Source organism: Chelonoidis abingdonii, chromosome 9, assembly GCF_003597395.2.
Source record: "Chelonoidis abingdonii isolate Lonesome George chromosome 9, CheloAbing_2.0, whole genome shotgun sequence".
Lineage (NCBI taxonomy): Eukaryota > Metazoa > Chordata > Testudines > Testudinidae > Chelonoidis > Chelonoidis abingdonii.
In genome coordinates, this window is record NC_133777.1 from 83,173,570 (window position 1) to 83,201,111 (window position 27,542).

General features: G+C 41.0%; 2 protein-coding genes across 3 annotated transcripts in view; both read left to right on the forward strand.

Moving 5' to 3' along the window:
• Window positions 1-26,128, forward strand: KIF23 (kinesin family member 23). 2 transcript variants are annotated; one of them, XM_032764382.2, is made up of 22 exons: window positions 1-66; window positions 1,221-1,349; window positions 2,555-2,660; window positions 4,129-4,265; window positions 4,622-4,731; window positions 10,545-10,715; window positions 12,350-12,462; window positions 12,598-12,719; window positions 13,230-13,332; window positions 13,714-13,793; window positions 13,882-14,001; window positions 14,495-14,654; window positions 16,135-16,302; window positions 16,653-16,810; window positions 17,262-17,435; window positions 18,154-18,333; window positions 18,719-19,027; window positions 21,124-21,354; window positions 22,503-22,585; window positions 22,947-23,028; window positions 23,150-23,220; window positions 25,497-26,128. In XM_032764382.2, exons 3-22 carry the CDS (start codon window positions 2,555-2,557, stop codon window positions 25,510-25,512), a joined length of 2,694 nt encoding a protein of 897 aa, XP_032620273.1. In that variant the 5' UTR covers window positions 1-66; window positions 1,221-1,349; the 3' UTR covers window positions 25,513-26,128. The 2 variants fall into 2 exon arrangements, with proteins under 2 accessions (XP_032620273.1, XP_032620274.1); XM_032764383.2 differs by lacking the exon at window positions 18,719-19,027.
• Window positions 1-27,542, forward strand: part of PAQR5 (progestin and adipoQ receptor family member 5) — a 349,157-nt gene that overhangs the window by 41,868 nt on the left and 279,747 nt on the right. The window lies entirely within an intron of this gene.

The window sequence follows — 27,542 nt, forward strand, 5'->3', positions numbered from 1 at the left end:
ACTAAAACGCCTAGAAAACCAGTGCTAAAGAAGTCATCCAACACCAGTCTGAAAGATCCAGTTGGGGTAAGGTGGCTTGCTTTTCCGTCTTGTTCTTTTTGCGGTGAACTGGAAAGCAAACTTGCTGTAGCTTTGAGAGGGTAATTTCTATGATTAACTTTATACTAGAACTGTGGTCTCCTTCGTTTGTGTGTACCTGACATAATGCTGATGAGGTGAAAGCAGCCTCTACCTCCCCTCCTCTTGTACAGGCATATTTATACTTGTGCTTAAGTCTTTTTGGAATCCACTTGTTGCAATCAGGCTTATACATTTTTAATCTATTTCTTCAGTGTTTTTTCTGCTTGTTTTCTGGTAAATACCATCTGTGGTTCTGGGGAATGAAGGGGGAGGAAAGCCATGTAGTGGCAGAAACTATTCCCTCAATTTCTCTCTTCTTCCCCATCCCCAGCAGAGTTACTTCCCTCTCATCTTTCACTGATGCAGTGGCTCAAGGACCTGAGTTATAACTTTACTTCTTGCCAACAAGGATTGGATGGGATCATAAGAATCTCTCAGTGGCACTCCTGGGTTGATGGGAGGCACTTGACAGGCAGGCCCTTTTCCACAAAGGCAGTGTGTGCTCTGAACCTAAATGTGGGACTCTTGTGCGGTAATTTAGAGTAGAAAGATTTTCAAGTATACAGTGGCAAGTGACAGGAGTAGATACAAATCTGTTAAGAGAGACTTTGTTAATCTGCTAATGGCACTGGACAATTTTTTTTGTTTTTTTGTTGGTGTTAAAATTCTCCTGTCACTGCCATAGTAGGAATTTTTCTGAAGAGAAGCAGTCAGGGAATTTCTTCATGTGACTCTTTTTTTAGGTAGATCATGTGCTGTCAAGTACACATGATCTGGTACATAATTATAAGATACTGAAATAAAATGATTCCTTTGGTGACTTTAAAGTAGAACAAATTCAGCATTCTACAGCATGAAGTACACGGCAAAAATATCGCTAGGTGGGCATGGTTGGCTAATGGTTACCAAATGTCTTGGGGCATTAAAATAAACTTTGTGTGTAAATGTTTTGTAACTTTCTAAGGTGCCTGTAAACTGTAGTGGCAAATGTTCATTTTTTTTTCACAGTAAAGTGAAATTAACATTTTGACAAGAGTAGACTGGCTTATTATTATTGTTACTACTTTTTATTGTGAGAAAACGTACTTCTGTTCCAGCAGGTGTACTGCAGGGTGCGTCCTCTCAGTGCTCAGGATCAGGAGTGTTGCATAGAAGTGATCAGTGAAACAACAGTTCAGATTCATCCTCCTGATGGATACAGAATATTCCGGAATGGGGAATACAGGGAGGTATAGTACTTTTTAAGACTACCAGTAGAAACAAATTTAAAATGGGCGCGTTGATAGCTAATGCTCATGCTGACTTTGTCCAGCAAACTTTGGACTTAATCTGTTTATTATAGGCTTGCCATACAGTTCGTGATTAATCTACAGAGGGCTGACTGCTAAAAATTTATATTTCACTTTTTTGTAAACTGTTTGATTAAACTATGTATTTATTCTCACACTAATTCCTTAATTTACAGTTAAATGGCTTAAACTCAATTGCTAAAAATCAGAGAATTAACCAATTAACATCCACAATAACCTCAGTTCGCATGCCTGTAATTCCCAAACATAATATGTTAACATACTATCAAGGGCCTGATCTAATGCTCATTGAAGTCAGGGGAAAGAATCCCTCTGATGTCAATGCATGTTGAAACAAGCTTCAGCTTTGCAGCTCCACAACAAGCTCCTCTTCAGTTCCCTCATGGGACCCCACACTGTGCACACATCCAGTTCCTCATCCTCCTACTCAAACACAATTCTAACCTCTTATTATCTTGGGGGAAGGAGGGTGGTTTTTCTTCTGTCTGGAACGTGCTAGGTACTTCCTGAACACACACACAGGCCCAGCAAGCATGTATTCTAATTTAAAAAAGATGACAGGCAGAGAAGAACAACATGGTGGTAATTGGTATGTCCTGATACTACAGCATGTGTTTAAGTATAACAGGGATCGGCAACCTTTCAGAAGTGGTGTGCCAAATCTTCATTTATTCACTCTGATTTAAGGTTTCATGTGCCAGTAACACATTTTAACATTTTTAGAAGGTCTCTGTCTATAATATATAACTAAACTATTGTGTTATGTAAAGTAAATAAGGTTTTTAAAATGTTTAAGAAGCTTAATTTAAAATTAAATTAAAATGCAGAGGCCCACGGACCTGAGTGCCACTGAAAATCAGCTCATGTGCCGCCTTCGGCATGCGTGCCATAGGTTGCCTACCCCTGAAGTATAATGTGGTTGTCTTTAGTATTAGACTTCACCAGAATTTGAACGGTTACTCTGTGTGCAGCCCTAGACACACACAATGTGATTGTCTCTATGAAATCTTACACTAAAGAATCTACTTTGCCCTTTTGCTAGGCTAGTGAAAAGCAGAGTTTTAGTTATGCAGAGAGAGAGATCTAAAAACCAGATTTACATCAGTGTTTTTTCTTTTCCCCAGATGCAGTATACGTTTAAGGAAGTATTTGGAACTCTTGTCACGCAGAAAGCACTCTTTGATGTGGTGGCTAGACCTCTAGTAGAAGATCTCATTCGTGGGAAAAATGGTATGTAGCTGTTTTGTATTTAACAAGCTGTAGTGGCACTGCATAGCTAAAACCATTTTTTTTACTCTTGTTTGGTTTCCTTTCTCTTGGAATCTTTTTTATTTTTTAAACCACTGTTAAGGCTGTTCCAAACTTAAGGGTACACCTCTATTCCGATATAACGCGGTCCGATATAACATGAATTTGGATATAACATGGTAAAGCAGCGCTCCGGGGGGGAGGGGCTGTGCATTCCAGTAGATCAAAGCAAGTTCGATATAACGTGGTTTCACCTATAACGCAGTAAGATTTTTTGGCTCCCAAGGACGGCGTTATACCGAGGTAGAGGTGTATTTATTTTCTTCAGCTTTACTTCACTTATTCTGACACTCCCCAAAATGATCAAGGATTCTCAGTTTGTCTGCTGAAAACAAGTCTTCAGATTGTTCCTATTTTCATGAAAGAATAGCACTACTTCCTTGTAACAAAGTGCAAAGAACCCCCACCTCCAATTCTAAATTACTCCTGTTTCAGATGCGTACAAGATATTTATATTGAGGCTTAATTTCCTTGCATACCAATCAACTGTAGAGGCTTTTGTCTACAAAACCATGACATTGTATCATTTTGGTAAATAGCTTAGAGTCTTGATTGGCAAGCAGTTTGACCTAGTAGGTCTCCTGAATTCCAGTCCAGTGCTCCATCTATGTTCTACTTCGGGTTCAGCCACCGGCCTGCTGGGTGACCTTGGGAAGTCACTCGCCCACTCCATGCCTCAGTTTCCTCACCTGTAAAATGGGGATGATGATGCCAACTTTCTTTGAAAAGAGCTTTGAAATCTAAGGATGAAAAGTACTATTAAAGAGCTAGATGGTGGTGGTAATTTGGTGATTTGGCTCATGTGAACTATTAAAAACTAACTGATACCATGAGGCCAGGTTCTTCAGGTCCATCTGGCTGCCGTATCTGAAGCTCTTCAGAGTAGAATAAAAACAACCAAGCTTCCCGCAGTCAGGTTTTAAGTGACGTTCAAAATGGCTGCCTTCACTCTCATTTCTAAATGTACTTAACCAGAAAGGGGGACTCTGAGCAGCTAGAGTTTATTAAAAATGGATTGTTTCTAGTACTTTCTTGAGATCTGTCCGCTAGTGCCAGCTAGCCTTGTCCTGAGCAGTATTATAGTGTGCTGGGGGAATGTCTTCACTCTAGCTGGCCCAGTCCTGCTATCTGGGCAGTCATTGCACTGAAGACATGCAGCTGTGGTCTTTCCTCCTTTGGACTAACTCTTTTCTTTCCCACCCCTGGGGTGGTACCAACATGTCTTGAGTATTAGTGCCAACCGTTCCAAATGAGGACGTCTTTCTCTCCCCCCGCCCCCATCTCAAAACCTCTATCTTTATTTGATAGGCTCAAGTAACAGTTCAAGTTGAACATTTTCTAGTTAATAAGGTCAATTAGGAATATTTAACTGTAACTGTTTTACTCCTAGGTCTCCTTTTCACCTATGGTGTGACAGGCAGTGGGAAAACACACACAATGACAGGTTCTCCTGGTGATGGAGGACTTCTTCCCCGGTGCTTAGACATGATCTTCAACAGCATAGGACCATTTCAGGCCAAGCGATTTGTGAGTTGCTTTGTTTTAAGTCTGAAGAGAAACTTTCTCAGTAACAGCCTAAAACACAGTCAAAGTTATTCTTTGTTCCAAATAGTTAGGTTGTAAGAGTAACCTTATAATCCTTTGAAATAAATTAATCTAACAAAACATCTGCATCAGAAGCACAGCCTGGTCAAAAAGGAGAATGACTACAGGATGGCATATCAATGAAATGATCTCTGGGATAGTCAGACCAAATTACTTCATTAGTCATATTTTCACTCTTATCGTGCTGACATTTTTATCACCACTAACCCTCACCACAACCTGTGTTTTCCAGTGTTTAAGATCGTCACATGACAGCTAACTCCATTTGCTACCCTCAGGTTTTTAAAGTTGATGACAAGAACGGTGTGGATGTGCAGTGTGAAGTTGATGCTTTGTTAGAGCGTCAAAAAAGAGATGCCATACCAATTCCAAAGACTCCGTCTGGCAAGTAAGTAGAATGAAATAATGTATTAATACATATGTATGAAATGTTGTAGCTGTGTCAGTCCCAGGATATTAGAGAGACAAGGTGGGTGAGGCAATATCTTTTATTGAACCAACCTCTGTTGGGGAGAGAAACAAGCTTTTGAGATATACAATCCTGCTCTTCAGGTCTGGGAAAGGTAGTCAGAGTGTCACAGCTAAATACAAGGAGGAACAGATTGTTTAGAATAAGTAATAGGGCTGTCAAGTGATTAAAAAAATTAATCGCACAGTTAAACAAACTAGAATACCATTTATTTAAATATTTTTGCATTTTTTCTACATTTTCAAATATATTGATTTCAATTATAATACAGAATACGAAGTGTACAGTGCTCACTTTAGATTTATTTTTATAACAAATATTTGCACTGTAAAAAAGAGAGCAATTTTCAATTCACCAATACAAGTATTGTAGCACAATCTCTTTATCATGAAAGTTGAACGTACAAATGTAGAATTGTTTTGTACATAACTGTTTTATTTTTGAATGCAATGTAAAACTTTAGAGTCTCTCAGTCTACTCAGTCCTATTTCTTGTTCAGCCAATCGCTCAGACAAACAAGTTCGTTAACATTTGTAGGAGATAATGCTGCCTGCTTCTTGTTCACAATGTCACTTGAAAGTGAGGACAGGTGTTCTCGTGGCACTGTTGTAGCCAACATCGCAAGATATTTACCTGTCAGATGCGCCAAAGATTCGTATGTCCCATCATGCTTCAACCACCATTCCAGGGCACATGCATCCATGCTGATGACGGGTTCTACTCGATAACAATCCGAATCAGTGCGGACTGATGCATGTTCATTTTCATTATCTGAGTCAGATGCCACCAGCAGAAGGTTGATTTTTCTTTTCTAATGGTTCAAGTTCTGTAGTTTCCGCACTGGAGTATTTCTCTTTTAAGATTTCTGAAAGCATGTTCCACACCTCATCCCTCTCAGATTTTGGAAGGCACTTCAGATTCTTAAACCTTGGGTTGAGTGCTGTAGCTATCTTTAGAAATTCACATTGGTACCTTCTTTGCGTTTTGTCAAATCTGCAGCGAAAGTGTTCTTAAAATGAACATGTGCCAAGTCATTATCCGGGACTACTATAACATGAAATATATGGCAAAATGCAGGTAAAATAGAGCCAGAGACATAAAATTCTCCCCCAAAGGAATTCAGTCACAAATCTAATTAACACATTTTTTTTAAACGAGTATCATCAGCATGGAAGCATGTTGTCTGGAATGGTGGCCGAAGCGTGAAGGGGCATATGAATATTTAGCATATCTGGCATGTAAGTTGCCTTGCAGTGCCGGTACAAAGTCCATCGATACCATGTCTCACTTTTGTGACATTGTAATAAGAAGTGGGCAGCATTATCTCCAGTAATGATCAAACCAACTTGTTTGTCTTTTAGCCATGGTCTGGATGAGAGTAGGACTGAGTGGACTTGTAGGTTCTAGGTTTTACATTTTGTTTTTCAGTGCAGTTATGTCACAAAAAAATCTACATTTGTACAGTTCAACTTTCAAATAAAAATTGTGTACAGTACTGTGTATGGGAACTTTGACTTTGCTTTCATTTTACAGTGCAACATATTTGTTTAAATATAATTAAAGTGAGCACTGATAACTTTGTATTCTGTTTAGTATTGCCAAATCAATGTATTATGAAATGTAGAAAATGCTAAACCTTTAACTAATGGGTTATTGTTATTGTTTAACAGCTGTGATGTAAACTCACAATTATTGTGATTTATGTGTTGAGTGATCACCGTGAGTGTTAACAGAAATAATCAACAGCCTATAATTAACATTAGTAGGACCATTCAAGGCTTAAAGCAGCAGGAATCCTGTCGGCCCTTATAGACTAACAGAGCGTTTTTGGGCGTTGAGCTTTCGTGGGTGATTTACCAGCTTCGTCAGATGCAGACGACGCGCTCGCAAAACGTCTGTTAGTCTATAAGGTGCCACAGGATTCTCTGCTGCTTTTACAGATCCAGACTAACGGCTACCCTTTGATACATTCAAGTTGAGGCCCTTTAACCCCTCTCATGCGTTAATGGGGGGACTGGCAGGGGAGGCAGTTTATTAGACTGGAATTGTTGGCACCTATAGACTAACAGAGGTTTTTGGCGCGTGAGGTTTGTGGGTGATACCCATTCTAGACGCAGGTAGTGGAAAGAATTTCCAGGGGCAGGTTGTGAAAGATATGCATGCAAGGCAGTAGAGATAACGAGGTTAGTTCATGGTCAGGAGGGTGAGGCCCTGTTCTGCAGTAGAAGTGTGGCAACCAAGGGAGGAGAAACTGGTTTGTAATTGCAAGCCATTCACAGTCTTGTTTAGTCCGAGCTGCTGATTGTCAAATTTGCAAATGAACTGCAGCTCAGCAGTTTCTCTCTTTGCAGTCTCCAGTCCTGAGTTTTTTTGCTGCCGGATAGCCACCTTAAGGTTGCATATAGTGTGCCAGGGAGTTGAGTTCTCTCCTACAGGTTTTTGTATATTGCCATTCCTGATATCTGATTTGATGTCCTTTATCCGTTTCCGTATGACTGTCCCGTATTGGCCGATGTACATAGCCAGGGGGCATTGCTGGCATATGATGCGATATTGACTGGTGGACAGTGCAGGTGATGAACCAGTGATGGTGTGCTGCTCTGGGTTAGTCCTGATGATGTGTCGCTGGTGTGATCTGTGGGCAGAGTTGGCATCGAGTTTGTTGCATGGATTTGGTTCCTGAGCTGGAGTTACTATGCCGTGTGCAGTCTGCGATGGAGAAACGGTTTCAGGGTTGGCAGGTGTGTTTCTGGTTGGGCGAGACTGCCCATGCACCCCAGACCTTGTGAAAGGATGGATCATTGTCAGGATGGGTGTAGATCCCTGATGATGGGCGGTGAGGAGTTTTAGCTGGGGGGCATACCATGTGTAGGGCGTCTCTAGGCCACAACATCCCCACACACGATGGAATAAGCGTGTTAGGAACAGTATTCCCTGATGTGCCACAGCACAACTGGCTGCTGGAGCTCTGCTGCCTTTATGACTCCCACAGACTATATTTCAAGTTTGATGACATATTTACCTCCAGATCAGTGGCCACTGCTTGATGGGCGCCCGCGTGGCCCCCAACAATACGGCCAATATATTTTATGGCTTGCCTGGACAACGTTCCTCAGCATCTCGTTCACTCACGGCCCTTCTCTACCTACGCTACATTGATGACATCTTCTTTCTCTGGACCCGCATGGGAAGGAGACTCTAGAAAATCCCAAACCAACGATTTCTACAACTTCCACCCCTCCATCAAACCTCAGCCTGACACCGCATTACACGGGAAGGATTAAAAATAGACCACACCTTGAGCACGCACGGTGCAAAAAGCGAATGATCACATTCACACCACTCTGATAGTCGACAAGCGGCTAACCTGATCGCTGACCTACGCCACCTTCAATAGGCCTCCGACTTCCAGTCCCACGAGGCACGCAGTTCACACGATCCAGCTTGGATTACAGCCCAGTGAGGATACAAACAGCATACTGCTCTAACCCCTGCCAGCTGAGAGCCCAACTACCTAACCGGAAATCTCACCAAGCTTCTTCTAAACTGACAATACCCGCACTGACGGAATTAGGCGAAACAGATCACCAGAGCCAGATGATGTCCAGTCAGAAGCCCTCCCTACGCAAAGACATAACCCAAGAAAGAAACGCCAACAGGACTCCGGCCATGCCACATAGCAGCCCCGCAGCTACAAACCCCTCCAACGCATCTCAGGGATCTACGACCTCCTGGCAATGATCCCAACTTTCACAGTTCTTGCGTAGGGGCAGGCCAAGTCCTCGCCCCAGACAACCTGCCAACCTGAAACGTATTCTCACCCAGCACTGCGACACCGGCCATAGTAACTCCAGCTCAGGAACCTATCCATGCCAACAACAACCCGATTGCGCTAACTTGCCCACATATCTCTACAACCGCGACACCACATGAGTAGACCCTACCAGATCGAGCCCACCCATCACTGTTTCATTCAACTGACAGTCGCATCCAATGTAATAATACTGCCATCAAAATGCCAGCAATGCCCCTCTGCTATGTCATTCGGCGCAACTGACAGTCACGTACGGAAAAAGGAAAAAAAATATGGAACAGCAAATCAGATTCAGGGATGGCAATATACAAAAACCTGTAGGAGAGCACGTTCACCTTCCCTGGCCCACTATAGCCTAGACCGTTAAGGTGGTATCCTGCCAAGCAAAAAAATTCAGGACGCAAGAACTGCAAAGAAAACATGCTGAGTCTCAGTTCATTTGCAAATTGACTCGCAGCTCATGACTAAACAAAGACCTGGTGAATGGCTTGCCAATACCGACGCAGTTTCTCCTCCCTTGTTTTCACTACCTCTCTGCTGAAGAGGGCCTCAGCCTCCCTGACTGACTAACCTCGTTTATCTCTAGCTGCTTGCTAGCATCACTAGTATACCCTCCCCTTGGAAATTTCCACTCCTGCGTCTGGCGAAGTGGGTATTCACCCACAAAAGCTCACGCTCCAAAACCTCTGTTAGTCTATAAGGTGCCACAGGATTCTCTGCTGCTTTCACAGATCCAGACTAACACGGCTACCCCTCTGATAGTTTATAGACTGTTGTAATAACAGAGACACTGAATTTATGGCTTCAGTCCATGATTTTTAGTATCTAGAAAAGTTATGCATTTAAGCTCGCAGGCTACTTTTGACAGTATTGTGCAGGTTTCCTTTGAGAATGAGGACTGGAATGTCCGATACAGAGGTGAGAAGTGTTCACCCACAGATGATATGGTGTTTTTGGCTTCTCATTTTACTCTGAGAGTTTATGTATCTGTGACACTCAGAGTAAATTTCCCTGACCTGAAGAAGAGCTCTGGGTAATCTCGTAAATTTGTCTATAAAAGAGATTACCTCACCTACCTTGTCCCTATTGATTTATGTCCTTCTAAAACTTGAGTTTTGATGACTTAGATGGCCTTCATGAACACTTCTTGCCATTTTCAGGAAGCATTAGTATATCGCTCTTCCTTTATCTTCTGGTGAGATAAAGATAGTCTAGTCAACATTTAAAGCTGAGTACTTGCAACCTAGGTTCTCGTCTTTGCAATATGATTCGTAGCATTACCTTGGTTAAGTCACTTAAACTGTCTCTGCTTTAGTCTTTCCTGTTACTAAAAGGTATGTTAAATTAAAAAGTGTTTGAATGAATGGAAGATGCTACAAGTACGAAGTATTAATGAGCTCTGCACAGGGCTGGCTGACTGTAACTGCTTGGTAATTGACTAAGTAATGCAACGACATCTGAAAATTTTATATCGCAATATATAATAATAATTGTGACTATATTTAAGATTTTCACTGCTTTCACAAGTGCTTTAGATCTTTCTTTTTGGAGGAGACCTGGCATCAGTGTTCAATGTGGTCATTTTTGGCACTGCAGTTACATACCCGTGGCTGGCCAAAGCCAGCTGACTCTGGCTAAGGGGCTGTTTACTTTCAGTGTAGACGTTTGGGCTCAGGTTGCATTCCAAGCTCTGGGACCCTCACAGCTCCAGCCCAAGACTGAAAAAATCTACACTGCATTTAAATGGTGCCCTAGCCTGAGCTAAGGTTTTTAATTGCAGTGTAGATATAGCCTTAGACAGTTTTATTTCTTGATACTGTGCTGCTTTCAATATAGCTTCTAATTCTAGAGTATATGTGATGAGTTATCAGCTTGTCATGAATGCTCTATTGTAATAATGTCATACATGTTTTAACAGACGACAAATAGATCCAGAATTTGCTGATATGATCAGTGTACGAGATCATTGCAAAGTGGAAGAGGTTGAAGAAGACAATGTCTACAGTGTGTTTGTCTCATATATTGAAATCTACAATAACTACATATATGACCTGTTGGAGGAAATTCCCTTCGATCCAATAAAACCAAAGTAAGTGTTTCTTTTAATAGGCCTCTTTGAGTGATTATCATTTCTCCAGGTTGTAACTAATATTGGGTTACCTCAAGACATGCTCACAACCCCCACCACTTTTTGTCTTGAGTCCAAACGAGATTACTCAAGAAAGGAATATTGGGTACAGGGGTGTGGATACGAGACTCTGAACCAGACAGTTAAATACGACTTTGCCACTGACACCCTCTATAGCCTTGTGCAAGTCTGCCTCAACCTCATCTGAAAAATGGGGACTAGCTGTGATGTTGTGTGGAGTTGGCTTGTTGAAGTTTCTACAGCAGGGTCTAAAACTGTAGAATAGGTGCCTTGTTGCTAGTGCTAAATTGTAACCCGCTCGAGAGGGTATGTAAAAAGAGGAACTTAAGTTTCGGTTATATTGGCACAGGCTCTTGGAATGTGCAGGACTCCCGAACCTGTTCATGCTATCTGACAAACAGCACTCTCAACTGATGACTACAACTTCTTTTTAGCTGCCATTCCTACTTCTGTTTCCAAAGAAACTGATACTGGCTTGGTGAACATGACTCACTGTTAATCAGCTTTACATTTCATTGAAACAGGAACAGAAATGCTAGGTGTCAGTTTGAAACTCTCGCTTTTGGAGGCAGCCTCTGGATGAGCTCTCTCATACTGCTGCAGTGTTTGGGAAAACACTGCTCATTAGGGACAACACAAGCTCACCTCTAAACTTTTGTCTTGTCTCCACATTAACTCTCTGCTTTGTGCTTTGGTTTAAATGGGTCTAAAATTAAGGTTCTCACAAATAGCTACTGGTGTACAAATATCTTTGTGAAACTTGACACAGTTATGGCAGAACAATTAACGCACACAGAATTGCCATCACTCGGGTCTGAGGTCTTCGGATCTAATCTTTTTGGATTCCTTCTCTGAATAGGGTCCACAAACCAATAGAACATATTGGCTATGTCATGAGGCTTTAAGAGGAGAGTTACAATTATTTTGTTTAACCTCTTGTTAAGCTCTCACTAGAGGATTACCATCTTGTTGAACATTTCTATAAATTGGTCTTAACTTTTACATTATTTCCCATTGTGCGAACTACAATGATTAAAATGTTAGCTGGTTGCTTTGGGTGCTGTAATATTTTACCCTATTCCTTCGATAGGTGGAACAGTTGCAACACTCCTGTGCGGAATGGTGATTTTATGTATGTGCACAGCATATTGTCCCTTCTATTAAAATTAGAGATGCTGAATTTATTGTATGGTGTTGCTGTAAATAAATTCAGACCCCATTTCTTTCTCTGCTTCTCTAGCAAATTCAAAATAATGCTGTTGAAATCTGTTACATGCTTCTGTATGAGCTTATGCATGTAGGAGAGTAGCAGTAGTCCTCCAGCCTCCTAGTGCCTACTGTGCATTGCAATTCAATGTGGCTTAAGAGTTGAAGCAAAGCAATAATGGAAGTGTAACTAATCCTGCCTAAATATTTCTCCATGCATTTGTATTGGCTCTGCATCCTGTTGGTGTGGGAGAATGTTTGACATCTGTGTTCAGGTTGAATTCGATCCTTAAACATAAGTATTTGCATGGTGCTTGCTTGAAAAGCCTTGCTGTCTGTCAGCTTGATCTAAACCATGCTCTTTGCAGACCTCCACAATCCAAAGTACTCCGTGAGGACCAGAATCACAACATGTATGTTATAGGATGCACCGAAGTAGAGGTAAAATCTACTGAAGAAGCTTTTGAAGTGTTTTGGAGAGGTAAGAAATGTTCAGAAGTAGTGGTCACTTTAGTCATGTAAATCCCTTCATGTACAGTAGAAACCCTGTGGCATGAAGACCTGCATGACCTCTACAGATCTGCCACTCCGATTAAAGGGGTCTCTTGTTTAACAGGTCAAAAGAAGAGACGGATTGCCAACACTCAGCTGAATCGCGAATCTAGTCGTTCTCACAGTGTGTTTATGATTAAGTTGGCTCAGGCGCCACTGGATGCAGATGGAGATAATGTCCTGCAGGTGAAATTCAGAGGCTGATTATTTAAAAGAGCACAATGGGCGTGTGGGAAGGGCGGAGACCTACCTAGACAATGGATCCTGTCTGGGACGTTCTAATTACTAGTTTCCAGGTGCACTTTTTAAATGCCTCATAAGTCAAAGCTCCCTCTGTCAAGGTGAGCATTAACGAAATAAGCAAAGCTTGTTGTTCTCTTGCTCTTTGTCTTGGCTACTCTTACGCAAAAACTAAGCATATGGAAATTGGGGGAGGTTTTGTGAAAGGTGTTAGTAGTTTGAGACTGCCGGAGGTGGATATGAATTCTAGAACCTGGAATGCTAGAGCACTAAACCATTAGGTGCTCATAGCCTCTCACATAATTATAAGAGAGATCTTTAATTCTCTGTCTAACCTTCAAGTATTAACTTACAACAGTTATGTAAGGCTTAAAAGTCCCATGTAATTTTATTTTGTCCCTTATATTGGGGAAGTGTTGCAAATGGCATTAAACATTTTATTTTTTTCTTGAACAGGAGAGAGAACAAATAACTTTAAGCCAGCTGTCCTTGGTTGATTTAGCTGGAAGTGAAAGAACGAATAGGACAAAAGCTGAAGGAAACAGACTACGGGAAGCAGGTACATAGTTGGTTTGGGTGGTCTGTTGCTTATATGCTCACATTCAACTATTTGTGGACTAGAAAACTGGTTGTATGGTAATGCCTCCTGGCTCAAGATAAAAATCCTGGGAAAATCCTGTTGGGGGTGTCCTTTTTGTTCTATTAAGTCAAACGACTCTCTTAAATCCCCTTGTCTGGAAAGCTGGACACCACTCATTGTAGCATTTACTTGTTGTCTTAATGTAACTAAAAAAGGCTTGAGATATTCCTCATCTAATCAGAATAGTTTATCCCCCAAACAATGCTATTTTAGGCATAACCTGGTAACTAATTTTGGAATATTGTAACAGAGGAGGGCAACATCCAACTGAGTGCTTAACACTCACTCTGTTTCTTCCAGGTAACATTAACCAGTCACTTATGACATTAAGAACATGTATTGAAGTTCTTCGGGAGAACCAAATGTATGGAACCAACAAGGTATACAACAACCCCCTTCCTTACTGTCTTCTAACCTGTCAAGACTTTTGCTTGAGAATGTGGTTAGATTTTTTTTCAATTTTTTTAGATGGTCCCTTATCGAGACTCCAAATTAACCCACCTGTTCAAGAACTACTTTGATGGAGAAGGAAAAGTGCGTATGATTGTGTGCGTTAATCCCAAGGCCGAGGACTATGAGGAGAGCTTGGTAACTTGCATGTGATTTTCCCCTCTTTCTCCTCTCCCCACCCCATCCCATCCCCACTAAACGGATGAAATGAATACAAAGAGATAGAAAATATAAAGGGGAGGGAATCTCTCACTTTGTCTCACAAGGAACAAAACTGAAACGATCTCACTCTCTACTCCTAAAACTGGCATTGGAAAATACTATAACTGGAAGAAGTCACATTTCTTCTAGGCATTAATTGTTTGCCAGCACTCTGTATAGCCACTTTCACCGTTTCCCTTGTTGGCAGCATTGGGGGGGAAGACACGCGTGCATGCCCCTGTAAAACCACCAGGGAAACTGAGCCGGAGCTGTAGCAGTTGGAACTACCTGTAACTTGGTTCTTAAAAGCCATCTCAATTTGATAATGTCCTTTTTAATATGTATCTTAGTACTTGCGAGTTCACACAGTGGCTAAAGATTGTGGTAACTAAATACAGAGTCTCTAAAACTGAATATTGTTCTATCATAGCAAGTCATGCGATTTGCAGAAATGACCCAAGAAGTTGAAGTTGCGAGACCTGTTGATAAACCACTTTTTGGCTTAACCCCCGGACGCCGATTTAGAAACCAGGCTTTTAAGGATGAACTCTCACGAAAACTTGAGATTCGAGGTGGCCCAATCAGCGGAGGTAAAACCTGGAATGATGTTACATGGTTTCATAGCACAGACTTATTGGTCCAGTCTAATAGAAAAGACATTAAAATAAAACACAAATCTCTTACATAATCTATAACTTAACCTATACAATACAGTCATAAGTATATTTGTTACCTTGTGTTTATACTGCAGGGTTATAAATTATAATGAATACAATTGGTTTTAGTGCACATATTGCTAGTTTACAAGGTCATTTTTTAATATAGTGATGATAGACTTAGATTAACTTTCCCTTATCGTGTCCCTTGAGGGAGGTCATTGTGTCACAAACAGATAGTTAAGGGTTAATGTCTCTTTTACCTGTAAAGGGTTAAGAAGCTCAGTAAACCTGGCTGACACCTGACCGGAGAATCAATAGGGGGACAAGATACTTTCAAATCTTGGTGGAGGGAAGTCTTTTGTTTGTGCTCTTTGTTTTGGGGGTTGTTCGCTCTTGGGACTAAGAGGGACCAGACGTCAATCCAGGCTCTCCAAATCTTTCTGAATCAGTCTCTCATGTTTCAAACTTGTAAGTAACAGCCAGGCAAGGCGGGTTAGTCTTATTTTTGTTTTCTCAACTTGTAAATGTTCCTTTTTTGCTGAGAGGATTTTACCTCTGTTTGCTGTAATTTTGAACCTAAGGCTAGAGGGGGTTCCTCTGGGCTATATAAATCTGATTACCCTGTAAAGTATTTTCCATCCTGATTTTACAGAGATGATTTTTACTTTTCTTTCTTTAATTAAAAGCTATATTTTTAAGAACCTGATTGATTTTTCCTTGTTTTAAGATCCAAGGGGATTGGATCTGGACTCACCAGGGATTGGTGGGGGGAAAGGAGGGGGGATGGTTAATTTCTCCTTGTTTTAAGATCCAAGGGGTTTGGATCTGTGTTCACCAGGGAATTGGTGAAGTCCCTCAAGGCAACCCAGGGAGGAGAAAGTTTTGGGGGGACAGAAAGTGCTCCAGACACTGAAATTTCTGGATGGTGGCAAAATTACCAGATCTAAGCTAGTAATTAAGCTTAGAAGTGTCCATGCAGGTCCCCACATTTGTACCCTAAAGTTCAGAGTGGGGAAGAAACCTTGACACATGGATATAGAAATGCAGCAATATTTGGACAAAGAAATAATTATTAAACGGGATTAAAAAATGCTATGCTCAGAGGACTTCTAATCTCTCTCAAATTTTCCAAGCTTCCCTCTTCGCCTAACTTTTGTTTATAACTTCTCTTATTGAAACACTTTTGTATGCAGTAATGTCACATTCAAACCCGTCTTTTGGTACAGTTGTGCCTGATCAGCTAGCATCTAGGTGGTGGAAATTCTTCCGGATTAAAATGTTCTGGCTTTTATATTTCCAAAATGCTTTGGGATGAGAGGAGTGAGTGTGTGGCTTCAGTCTGTGCGCTATAATATTGAAGTGTTTTTAGAATAACTTGCTGTCATGGATTGTCTGCTTTAAATCCTTACAGAAACAGAAGAACAATCTGTTGCAGAAATGCTTCTGCAGAACTTCCCTCCGTTACCATCATGTGAACTATTGGACGTGAATGATGACCAAACACTTCCTAGGCTGATTGAAGTCCTTGAGAAACGCCACAGAATGCGGCAGATGCTGTCAGAGGAGTTTACCAAAAATGGTGAGCATGGATTCTCCATGTAAAACCATTCCTCTGCTTATCTATTACATGAAAGGCAGTTGTGCAAAGCATCAGGAGTAAAATAGCTAATCTTCTATCCCAGTAGGCACATGGCGGAACATATCTTGTCTGCCTAAATTTGCAAGTGATGTTTCAAAAACTTCATTGTGGTTTGATGTAATAAGTCAGACTTTTGGCAGGGTTGTGTCAGCAAGCAAATAGGGCAATCATCATATTTCAAGCTTGCAGGGAAGGGGCAAAAGTTGATCTAATTTAATGTTCTGGGGTGGGAGTGCAAAGATTCTCCCTAAGTGAATTTATATGGATTACAATGTCTGAATCTGTTCCAGTGCTCGCATTTAAAACTATGCTGCAAGAATTTGATAGCAGCATTGTATCTAAGGAAAACTACGCTCAAGGAAAACTCACGGAAAAGGAGAAAGTGATAGCAGGACAGAAAATGGAGATTGAACGACTGGAAAAGAAAACTAAAACATTAGAGTACAAGGTTTGTTCTTGCATAATCTGAAATTACTCAGTTCTTAGGCACAAAACTTATACCCTATTTAGCAAATGGCAATTTTTTAAATCAAAGCCAGAAGTTTTTCCACATAAGGTTTTCTCAAAATAATTTAGGCTTTTTTTTTTTTCTTTTATTTGGTGGGGATATTACTCAAAATGTCTGTCTTGTTTGGCTTTAGCATGTGGTTACGGTTAAGTTTTTTTCAAGAAAACCAGAAATTTCTAAACATGTGTTAGAAACTTCTGAAATTGTCTTGACATTTCAAAGGCATCTTACTGGAGTCTTTGTTTATGTCTGTACTAAAATCGCTGATTGTGTTCTAAAGCATCTTAAAATATGATTCGCTCCTTTGCTCTATTGTGCACCTCTTCAAGAAAATGCTTCGTGAGCAATTAAATGTGAAACATAAAAGAAATTGCTTTGGTCTTTTCTCCAGATTGAGATTTTAGAGAAAACGACCACAATTTATGAAGAAGACAAACGTAATTTGCAGCAAGAGCTAGAAAGCAAGAGTCAGAAATTGCAGCGGCAGGCTTCTGATAAGCGTCGATTGGAAGCACGGTTGCAAGGCATGGTGACAGAGACAACAATGAAATGGGAGAAGGAATGTGTAAGTACACTAGCGTATCTGTTAGAAATGCTTCATGGAGCAATGCTGCTTATACCAAGCTAAGGTTGAAGTTAATTTTTCTTTGTGTATCCAGTTTTGAGAGAGACCAGACTATCCACTCTTATCTTAAAATTTGACATGTGTGATCTTATGCTGAGGTAGAATTTTTCTAGTAGAGTATTGATGTAAACTTAGTAACTTTTTTTTAAATTATTTTACAAATATTTGTTTTTTTTAAATGGTTTAGCATTGGTTCCTTCTGGTTCATAACTTTTTTGCCTTTTCAAATCAGATTTTCTTTGTCAGTTGTCATTGACATAGCCACAAGGGTTCTACTCTTCCCGTGGTACGTTAGCAACAGCAAATTTTCTTCCAGTTGTGTGTAAGGGGGAAAAATAGCTTCTGAGGAATCAACCTGCTATAGTGATCCATTACCTGAGCTAGAGACTTCGCTCATATTGTAGTGACTATGGTGGCTACTAAATGAATGTAATCACTTTGTTCTTCTATTAGGACGTTAAAGATGCTAGATAGCTTTGAAAGTTGGCCAGGCCTAGTTTACATAGTGAGTGCTTTGACGAGTCTACATCTTGGCTGGAAAGACTTCATTCCATTTGAAATACACAGCTCTCCTCAGTTCAATTTTCATCACAATAACATGCTTGTATAATTTGGTCTTTATTTAAAACAATAGCCTTCACCCTGTTCTCACCTGCAGGAACGCCGTGTGGCAGCAAAACAGCTGGAGATGCAGAACAAGCTGTGGGTCAAAGATGAGAAATTGAAGCAACTGAAAGCTATTGTTACTGAACCAAAGAATGAAAAACCAGAGAGGCCTTCACGGGAGAAGGACCGGGAGAAAGCTTTTCAGAGATCCGTGTCCCCGCCGCCAGCACCAGTATGTTATATGAATCTCTGTTTGTCAGTGCAGAGACAAACAAGTTTTATAAAGCTAAATGTAGCTGATTATTTTTCTGTCTGGTTGTTGGGAATGGGACAACGGAATGAGTATATGTTTTGGGATCTACTAAATTCCTTAACGTTTTTTTTTCCTCCGGTGTGGTGTGTCTCTGCATGCTCTCTTACCTTGCACTTGACTAATTGAAAGAGTGTCCTGGCTTTTTAAAGCTGACCATGAAACACCTAATTATGTGAAGTACTTGCGTTGATTACTCTCTGCATATATGCAAGTCAGCCATACAGGATGATTTCTGAGAAGTGTTATACTTTGTTACCAGTTCAAAATTGTATGTGTTCACTAACTTCTCTTCCGTTTTCTTCAGTTTTCTAGTAACTATGTTACTCAAGTCCCTAACAGCCAACCTCTCATGAGCCAGCCACAGCTGCATAGACGCTCTAACTCTTGTAGCAGCATTTCTGTGGCATCCTGTATTTCGGAGTGGGAGCAGAAAATTCCTCCATACAACAAGCATACCATTGGCACACCTAAGGCAAGGAGTAGACAACAGGAACCAGAGCAAAATAGAAACTGTAATGTGTCAGACAGAAGGCGAGGGATGCACTGGACTGGAGTCATTGAGGTCCCCAGCCGTAGAGATGAGATAGAACTAGAAGAGGATCAATGCTGCAGGGTCAGTGCTACTCCTAGCAATGGTTACATGTAGCAGTGCTTGGTTGCCATGGCTCAGAAAACTACCATTCTCCAACAACTGCTAAGCTTAGTGTGTTCTGCCATATGTAAGCTCACCCCTGAAATGGAATTGGACCCTATTTTACAAATTTTCTCGATGCTTGACTGCTTCCTCCAAGTTATGTGTCGCGGCACTTGCAAAACACAGTCTAATTGGGTTTCTAAAGTCAGCATATAAAAGCCTTTAAAGGAGTGAGTATGTCTGTGTCTTGTCAGCGTGTGTGTAGCTCTCCAGGAACAACAATTATAGTTAATTTTTCTGACTATAAACCTCCGTGTGTCTCCATTTGTCTGTCTCTTAAACTTATTTGGCAGTCTGCAAATTGCCAGAGTCATTTTTGGGCAGATTAAAGGTCTCATGAGCTGTTTGTGCAAATTTCATTTATCAGCTGGAAACTGTTTGGACAAGCTGTCTCGCTTGTAAAGAGCTGAGTCTGGGATTCATACAACCATTAAAATGTTCTTACTAAATTTGAATATTTGTAATAAAAGTGGTGGTTTTACTTGCCGTTCTCATTCAGTTTTAATTTGTCTAAGTGATTCTTTTGTGTACCAGTTCATCACAAGGAGATGCTTGTCTTAACACTACGCTGTATCATCACATTCTTGCTCCAACGGTTCATGTAAAACTAATAAACAAATATCAGATTATTTTGAAATGTTCTAAACAGGAGCGAAATCTCTATTACATTATGAATCCATATCTTGGACTCCCTTAATTATATTATGAACAATCTAGACACACTTGTTCAAAGTTCCTGTTACAGAGAGACTGTTTGATGCGAGTGATGTGCTTTCATACTAATGCTGTTCAAATTAAAGTATATCTTAACCCTGGTTGGTAGCAAGTTAAGGAACATTGTCTGTAAAATACAGTGCACCCTTTTTTAAGGATCTAAAAGGCAGCTTTTCAGAACTGTCTCAAAAAATTGCCAGTGGAAAAATGAACATTTCACTCGCCCATCCAAAAAAACCCACAGTTTCCATGGGTAGCTTTAGGTAAGCATTGAAAACTTCTATTTGCCCAAATCTTAATGTTGCTTTCTGCATCCTGGCAGCGTGTAGTTTTTGATAAGAACATAGATGCTTGTAAACAGTGTTTGGGACTACTGAGAAGAGACCTATCAAGAGGGTGCACTGTAAGCCTTATACCTGTTGCTAAAATACAATGTAATCAATGCTCAAGTCTTGGAAGTGCAGTGGATGCGGGTTAGTATCCATGGGTCTGAGTTAGGTGGTCTTGCCACATGTCACTAGTGAAATGGATTTTCATTGGGTGTATATGTGAGACAAGTGTAAAATCTCCCCTTACTACTTACAGCTGTTAGTTCCCAGAGCCTGATGGCAGAGGAACACTTACCCATACCAGTGGTCTTGCTAGTTTCATCTTACTTCTCTTAAAACGGTGCCATTCTCTCGATAATGTAAACTCTCGCATGATGGGAGAAAAAAGCTGCATTTGATGGGAATAGTGACCTGTGTGGCTGAATAGAGATCTTGTGTACTTTGGATGGGTCAAAATCTTGCTCTATTTACCCAGTAACACAGTTAAGGTTTCCTATCTCTGAGTGACCCTGCTGAAGTAACACCTCCCAAAACCTGTGCCATGAATCTGCTCCTTTGATTACCTGAGAAACAGACCATTTGACCCAGGAATGTATCTATGGAAACTGTCTTAAGTAAAACTGCTTTTTCAGGCCTGTTTAATGTGTGTAGAATTCATAGTTTGGCTGGACGTTTGAGAGCTGCTGCAAAAAAGTTCAAATCCTTTTTGTCTGAAGTTCTGGTTAAGGAATCCATCCAACTACGTAGAACTTAATTAAAACTGCAAAGAATATGAGTTGGCCCAAGTGGTGTGTTAATAGCAATTTTGTGTAAATGTCTCAGTAATGGTTCCCTGCAGGATCAATTCTGATTAAAAGTTTAAGACATGAAATTTTGGTCTTCATCCTAAATGCATTTTAACCAGGCCCGAAAAACTGCACTTTAACTACTGATTGTGCTTATTTCTTCTGATTCCTTTTCCACTTTGATCAGACTGCACCTCCAGTTCGTCTCAGACACAGACGATCACGCTCAGCGGGGGAGAGATGGGTAGATCATAAGCCACCTTCTAATGTGCCCACTGAAACAGTCATGCAGCCCCATGTCCCCCATGCCATCACAGTAGCAGCTGCAAACGAAAAGGCACTAGCTAAGTGTGACAAGTACATGCTGACGCACCAGGAACTAGCTTCTGATGGGGAGATTGAAACTAAACTGATTAAGGTAAAGCAAATACCTTTGTATTGTCAAATCGTACTTAACTGATCCGGAGTTTCTGATCTTAGTTGCATAAGGATGTGTTTGACTTAAAGTGCTTTTGTTGACTGTGATTTTGGAAGTTGCATGCTGGGGTAGGAGACACTTCAGTTTCTAGAAAACATTTCTAGTAAGCTTACCCTACTTGAATGTGCTCTTCTAGATATTTGCATGCCAAGTTTCATCTGCATCAGTTTGATTAAAAAGAAACTGCACCTACCATAATAAAATGATCTTTTAGCCCATTATGTAAGACATCATCCATAGTCAGTGGATGTGTCAAGCCTGTGAATGCCACTGGCTTTCTTGAAGCCTAGCTGCAGAGGTTTGGCCATCTTGTTGAAGTGATGTCGCTTCGTTCCTCTAACAGCGTGAGCCACTTCCCATCTTGCCGCAACAACAAAGCAGCAATATGAAATCTAACGCTTTCAGAATGTAGCTTCCAAGTGGTAGTCTGACAAACTCCCAGCTTGCTTTAGGTTGCAGCGTAGGCTTTGAGTGCCAGGGGGCTCCACTAGTTTCACAAAAGACGTCTCTTCAGCCAGATGGCCGCTTTCAGCATGTTTCTTGGAAATGCCAATTGTTGTCACTTAAAAAATCCCCCAAAGAAACAGCATTGATAAGTACTTCTTGTGGTGAACTTTAAAGTGGATAAAACAGCTGCAGTTTTCCCTTAGTTCTGACTGCTACGTCATTGTCACTTTTTTTAAATAAAATTCCTCTATGCTACCCCAAGGGCTTGTTGACCCCACTTATCCCAGGTGTTATCCTATCTGGCAACACAGTTACAATCCTGTCTAGACTGCCAAATGAAAGCATTGAAACTGGGTCTTACTCAGTTGTGTTTGTAATCTGATGTTTTGGGAATTTTTTGCCCCATTTTCGGGGGACAGCTGACGACCTCTGGGTACATCATGTGCTGATGGTTCACTCTCGTGCATGCTCAGGTGTTTGTGCTCTCTGGGTTGATCGATGAGCTTCCTTGAAAGAAATGGTAGTTATTGCAAATGCTGAGATCACATACTAGTTGGCCACAATTCACGTTTCTGTGCAAACATAATATCCAAATAATTATATTAATTTGTAAGTAACTTGTTTGTTTTGTTTTCCCTCAGGGTGATGTTTACAGAACCAGAGGTGGTGGACAGGCAGTCCAGTTCACGGATATAGAGACTCTAAAACAAGAATCACCAACTGGGTCAGTCACATTTAATTTTATAATTGCAATAATGTCAAGAACCTAGTATCCCCAGAATGTGCGCACAGCTCTAACTCTATCAGTGGTCTGGTGAGAAACTTCAGAAGAATGAAGTTGCTGAGACTTTGAACTGGAGTTACTGGCTTAATATATGTAAAACTGAGGTAAGGATTTCTTGTAAATCCTTCAGCTACAGGTAGTGCGGGCACACTGCTGGGGTTTTGGGGTACGGAAAACTATTCATCGTCGCCAGATGAGCGAACCATCTCTAGATAATGCCTTGTGCAGTCACTTGTTTGACAGTCTATTGAGCTGTATATAGCAGTCTTCCAGGACTAACTCGTCTCTCTGCCTCCTTCAGTCGAAAGCGAAGATCATCGCCTTCAAGTCCTACTCCACCAGAAGACGCTGCAGAATCTGAATGGACAGATGTAGAAACCAGAGTAAGTTACAAGTAGGCGGCCAGATTCTTATGTTGGTGTGAATCTGGAATAACGCTAGTAAGTCTGTCGTCTTTTCACTGGCTTCATGCAGCAGCAGTGACTAATGCACGTGTCTTTCCAGTGTTCAGTAGCTGTGGAGATGAGGGCAGGATCCAATCTAGGACCTGGATATCAGCATCATGCTCAGCCCAAGTAGGTGTCATATTAACTTATCATAACTGGAACTTCTGGCTTTCTTTCTCTAACTGCTCTTTGGATGGAAAAATATTATTCCCCTCAAGTCTTACCAGCTTTAAGGTAAGGATTAAATCCTGAAATGTCAAACCTGGTGGCGTTGCCACTTTGTGCCTTTGTGGTTCCAGCCATTTACTCTTTCTCCTCTGCTGATGTGAATGGGTTCTCTTGCTGACTCAGATTATCAAGTAGCAGTGATGTCACCAAAGGGACAACTGGAGACAACTAAGTGCCATGGCAATTGGAATGACAGAGTGGCCTAAAACATGAGATTGAAGCCAAATTTAGCATGACCAGTGACTTTTTTGGCTACCCAACTTGATAAGCCTGAAAGGAGCCTGACTTTCAGAGTTGGGCCGACTTTTTGAACATCAGTTTCCTGTAAAATATCTCAAGCTGGGCTCCCAGAATCACCGGTCACACTTGGAACTCTTGGCCTGAGGCATGATAGTAAAATCTGACATAAATACCTTATGTCTTCAGCGGCAGTTTGAGTGGGCCCACAAACCTGTGCTGGAACACTGGCTTCCCGACAGCTCAGAGATGGAGCAGTGTATCAGGGACAGAAGTGAAGAGAAGTTATTATATTGTGCCCTGATTTCTTTGGCCATTATACATCTAAGGTTGCAAAGGATTAAAGGAATCTCAGTGCCTGTCAATGTTAGTAACACGCTGCAGTGCAAATGGGCATATCCGCAATCTCTGCTTGATGGTGGGAGGGGAGGATAATTTAAATACATTTTATTAGTTTACAAAAACTGTTTAAGGGACCTTGGAGAGGATGGTGATGTTCAACAATCTGATGGCAAAATTGATGTAGCTTGTGTTAAACTCCAACTACCACTTGCCAGACTGGGTACCTAAAGCTTCTAGCAGAGAAGCACAGGCCCTAGCTCTGGCAGAGAAGTCCTGCTTCTGTTCAGAGTGTGGAGTCCCACCTACTGAATTCACAGATGACAGCTTGAGGCCTCTTGGGTAGCTCAATCTCGGCCTGGAGAATTTGTGAATCTAAAGGTCCCATCTCGCTATACAAATAGAAAACTCGCCTGAAGTCATGTAGAAGTCCCAGTTTCTAACACCAGAGTTCAAACAAATGATAGTTTAGACATGAAACTTCATAAGCAGCAAGACTGGGTCTCAAACACTTGCTGACAGAATAAGTACTTATTAGGTAGTCTGATAGCCTAGCTGCTGGAGAACAGAGTTCACTTGCAGATTTGGCCTTTTGCAGATAGGTGCTGGCAGTGCTGTGGAAGTGATCCATTCAGCTCAGGGGAAGAAAGCTTGCAGTTTTACACGGTTTACAGGCAGGAGAGAGGGCTTCAGAGGTAAAAGTTCTTTTCATGAAGCAAAAAGGGGATTGGCGGGATAGAAACGGATGACCAAACAACTTTGACAAATTTCAGCTCGAAGTAGAGAGGCTAAACAACTGTAAGAAGCTAATGCATTAGACTTCATTCTGTGATGTACACTGCTACAAGTAGGAACACTTGTCTGTATAAGTCCAGTAGCAGTGCTGGAATACATTTGAAATCTGGCGCTTTTGGGAATGTTTGGTCGAAAGACTTGCAATTTTAGATCTGTTTACAAACATTTCCCTTGTAATCCTGCTATAGTACAAACTTTTCTTCAAAGCCCCCTTCCATGTAATCTTGGGGCCTGACTGAAGTGGGTGGGAGCTTTGTCACTGCCTTTTAGAGGAGCAGGATCAAATCTTCACTTTGCCTGTTGGGTCAGTCTTGCGTTGTACTGTGTGTGTAGGAACTCTATGCAAAAGCGCATTGTGAACTTAACAGTTGTTGCTCCCTGATCTGATGCATTAAATAAAATCCATAGCATAGTTGTCAAGTATCAGAGGGGTAGCTGTGTTAGTGTGGATTTGGAAAAAGCAACAGAGTCCTATGGCATCTTATAGACTAACAGTCGTCTTGGAGCATAAGGTTTCATGGGTGAATATCAGCATGTGTCTGATGAAGTGAGTATTCGCCCACGAAAGCTCATGCTCCAAGACGTCTGTTAGTCTATAAGGCAACAAAGAGGCCTGTGGCACTTTTTTAGCATAGTTGTATCACTGAACCAATTGATTGTCTTTCCATCACTATATATGCTTAAAACTTGTATTCATACGACAGACTATGTAAATCTAAGTAACATTCTTCACCACTATTATAGAAAGTTATGATGTGAGAATCAAAACTTTTGAGCTGAGAGTGTTTGTGTGTTTTTTATTTCAGGCGCAGAAAACCATGAGCTGGAATTCACTGTTGTACTGGAATACCGTTCACAAAATAGGGATTTTAATAGTTCTTCAGAATTTGCTGCCAGTGAAGTCTTGGTAAATTTAGTGCTATGCTAATGCTGCAGACTTGCATTTTATAACAGCCTGTGCTGGACAGCAAGCAGCTAAGGGAAAGATTTTTTTTTTTTTTTTTTCCCACAATTCTGAGGAAATGCATATATTCAACATATTTGTTTTTTGCCCTGATGTGTATTATGGATAACTCTGAAGAGAGCCTTCTGTTTTGTGTGTGTGAGAGCCTCTTGATATTTTATTCTATATCTCTTGTAGACTGAATCATGCAAGGCCTTTGTCTTGTGTTTTTGCCAGGTTTTCTTTTTATAGTGTGAAACTTTTTCAAGTTTGGTCACAATCCTTTGTATGGTGGTTTTTTTAAAAAAAAAAAAAATACACAATTGCTGCTATTTATTTAGTTGCAGTAATGCACTTTAGAAATATTTCTATGCTCGTTCAGGTTTTTATTATACTTAGCAACAATTATTAATATGAACTACCCATCAGAACAATTATCCAATAAGAGATGGGACTTAATTGTTGGACTGACAGTGTTCTGTACATATACAATTGAAATGAGTTTCAGAAGACGGTCTTTGAGACAGCCTAATGACAACAAGCAGGAATCTTGAAACAGTGCATAATGGTGAACTGGTGTCATACCTATTCAGTTCTGTGCAATGAGTAACTGTTATGTGATGCTGATTAAGTCAGCAGATGTGGGGGTGAAGGTAATATGCTCACTTGTTAGGTGACAATTGTATTATGCATGGGTCTGCAAATGTGTTAAAATTAAATACTTTTATTCAATGGCTCTTACTCAGTGGAGACTTGTTAACCTTGGCTAGCATTTTACTTCTAGTGTGTGGAATCTGGGCTTCCTCTCGGTGGAGATGTAAGGCCAGAATTTTAATACCATCTTGAACTGTCTGGTTTTTAAGAGCTCCCGTGCCAAAAATATCCTGCAGTAATGGATCTTTGAAGTGGGTGTTTGGCACATTTCGAAACTTTGACTAGGGGATTACAGTGAATTCCAATACGTTAAAAGCATCAGACAAGACCTTTGGGATTTTATTTAGGCTCCCTTCCAAGGCAGCCAGTTCCACTTCTTCATTCTCTTGCCTTATCTTTTGATGAAAGGGTCGTCTTGCTTTGGGCTTTGGACTAGGAATAGGAAGAAGGTCTCTTTAGAGAGTGTGTGTTTGCTAACATGTTTAAATGACTGTCAAAAATATGGCTTTTAAAAACAGGGTTTGGCCACACCTAGTAAGCACGGTTTTAACAGCATTTGTTTACACTGGCTGTTAAATAGTTTTAAAAATATGCATGTTTGTGTTAGCTAACACATTTGCTAAACATACCTCATTTCCTAGTCGACACTGGGCCTTAGAATCTGAACCAAAAGTGTAGTGTGTAAAACAAAAAATGGTGCTACAGATAGTGAAGACTCCTGTCCAACTCTGGTAACCCCCCCCCCCCCCCCCCTCCCCGGCTAATATTAGAACTCCGATTCTTAGTGAGCCTTCATCATAATAAACCCTTCCCTGAGGAAAATGATAGACATTAACACTCAGATGTTTGTTGCTGTTATCTGGAGCCTTGAGCAGACAGCAGAGCAGGTCTGTTTCAAAGCCCTTCCATCTTAGGCTGGGAAAACCAAAAATGAGGCCTTCAACCTCTCTAGGTCTGCCCGTGTAACACCACAGACCCAGTTCTCACCCCACAATGGTGGAGCAGCCCCAAAACACTGACTAGTGAAAAGCAAAAGTTGCTCTGCTTGTGAGGCAGCATTTGCAGGCTTCTGAGGGCAAATTGCTCTACTTAATACTAGTCCTTGCACTCTGGGCTGGACTAAGCGGGGGAGACATAGCTCAGTGGATTGAGCACTGGCCTGCTAAACCCAGGGTTGTGAGCTCAGTCTTTGAGGGGGCCGTTTAGGGATCTGGGGCAAAATCAGTCAGGGATGGTACTTGGTCCTGCTGTGAAG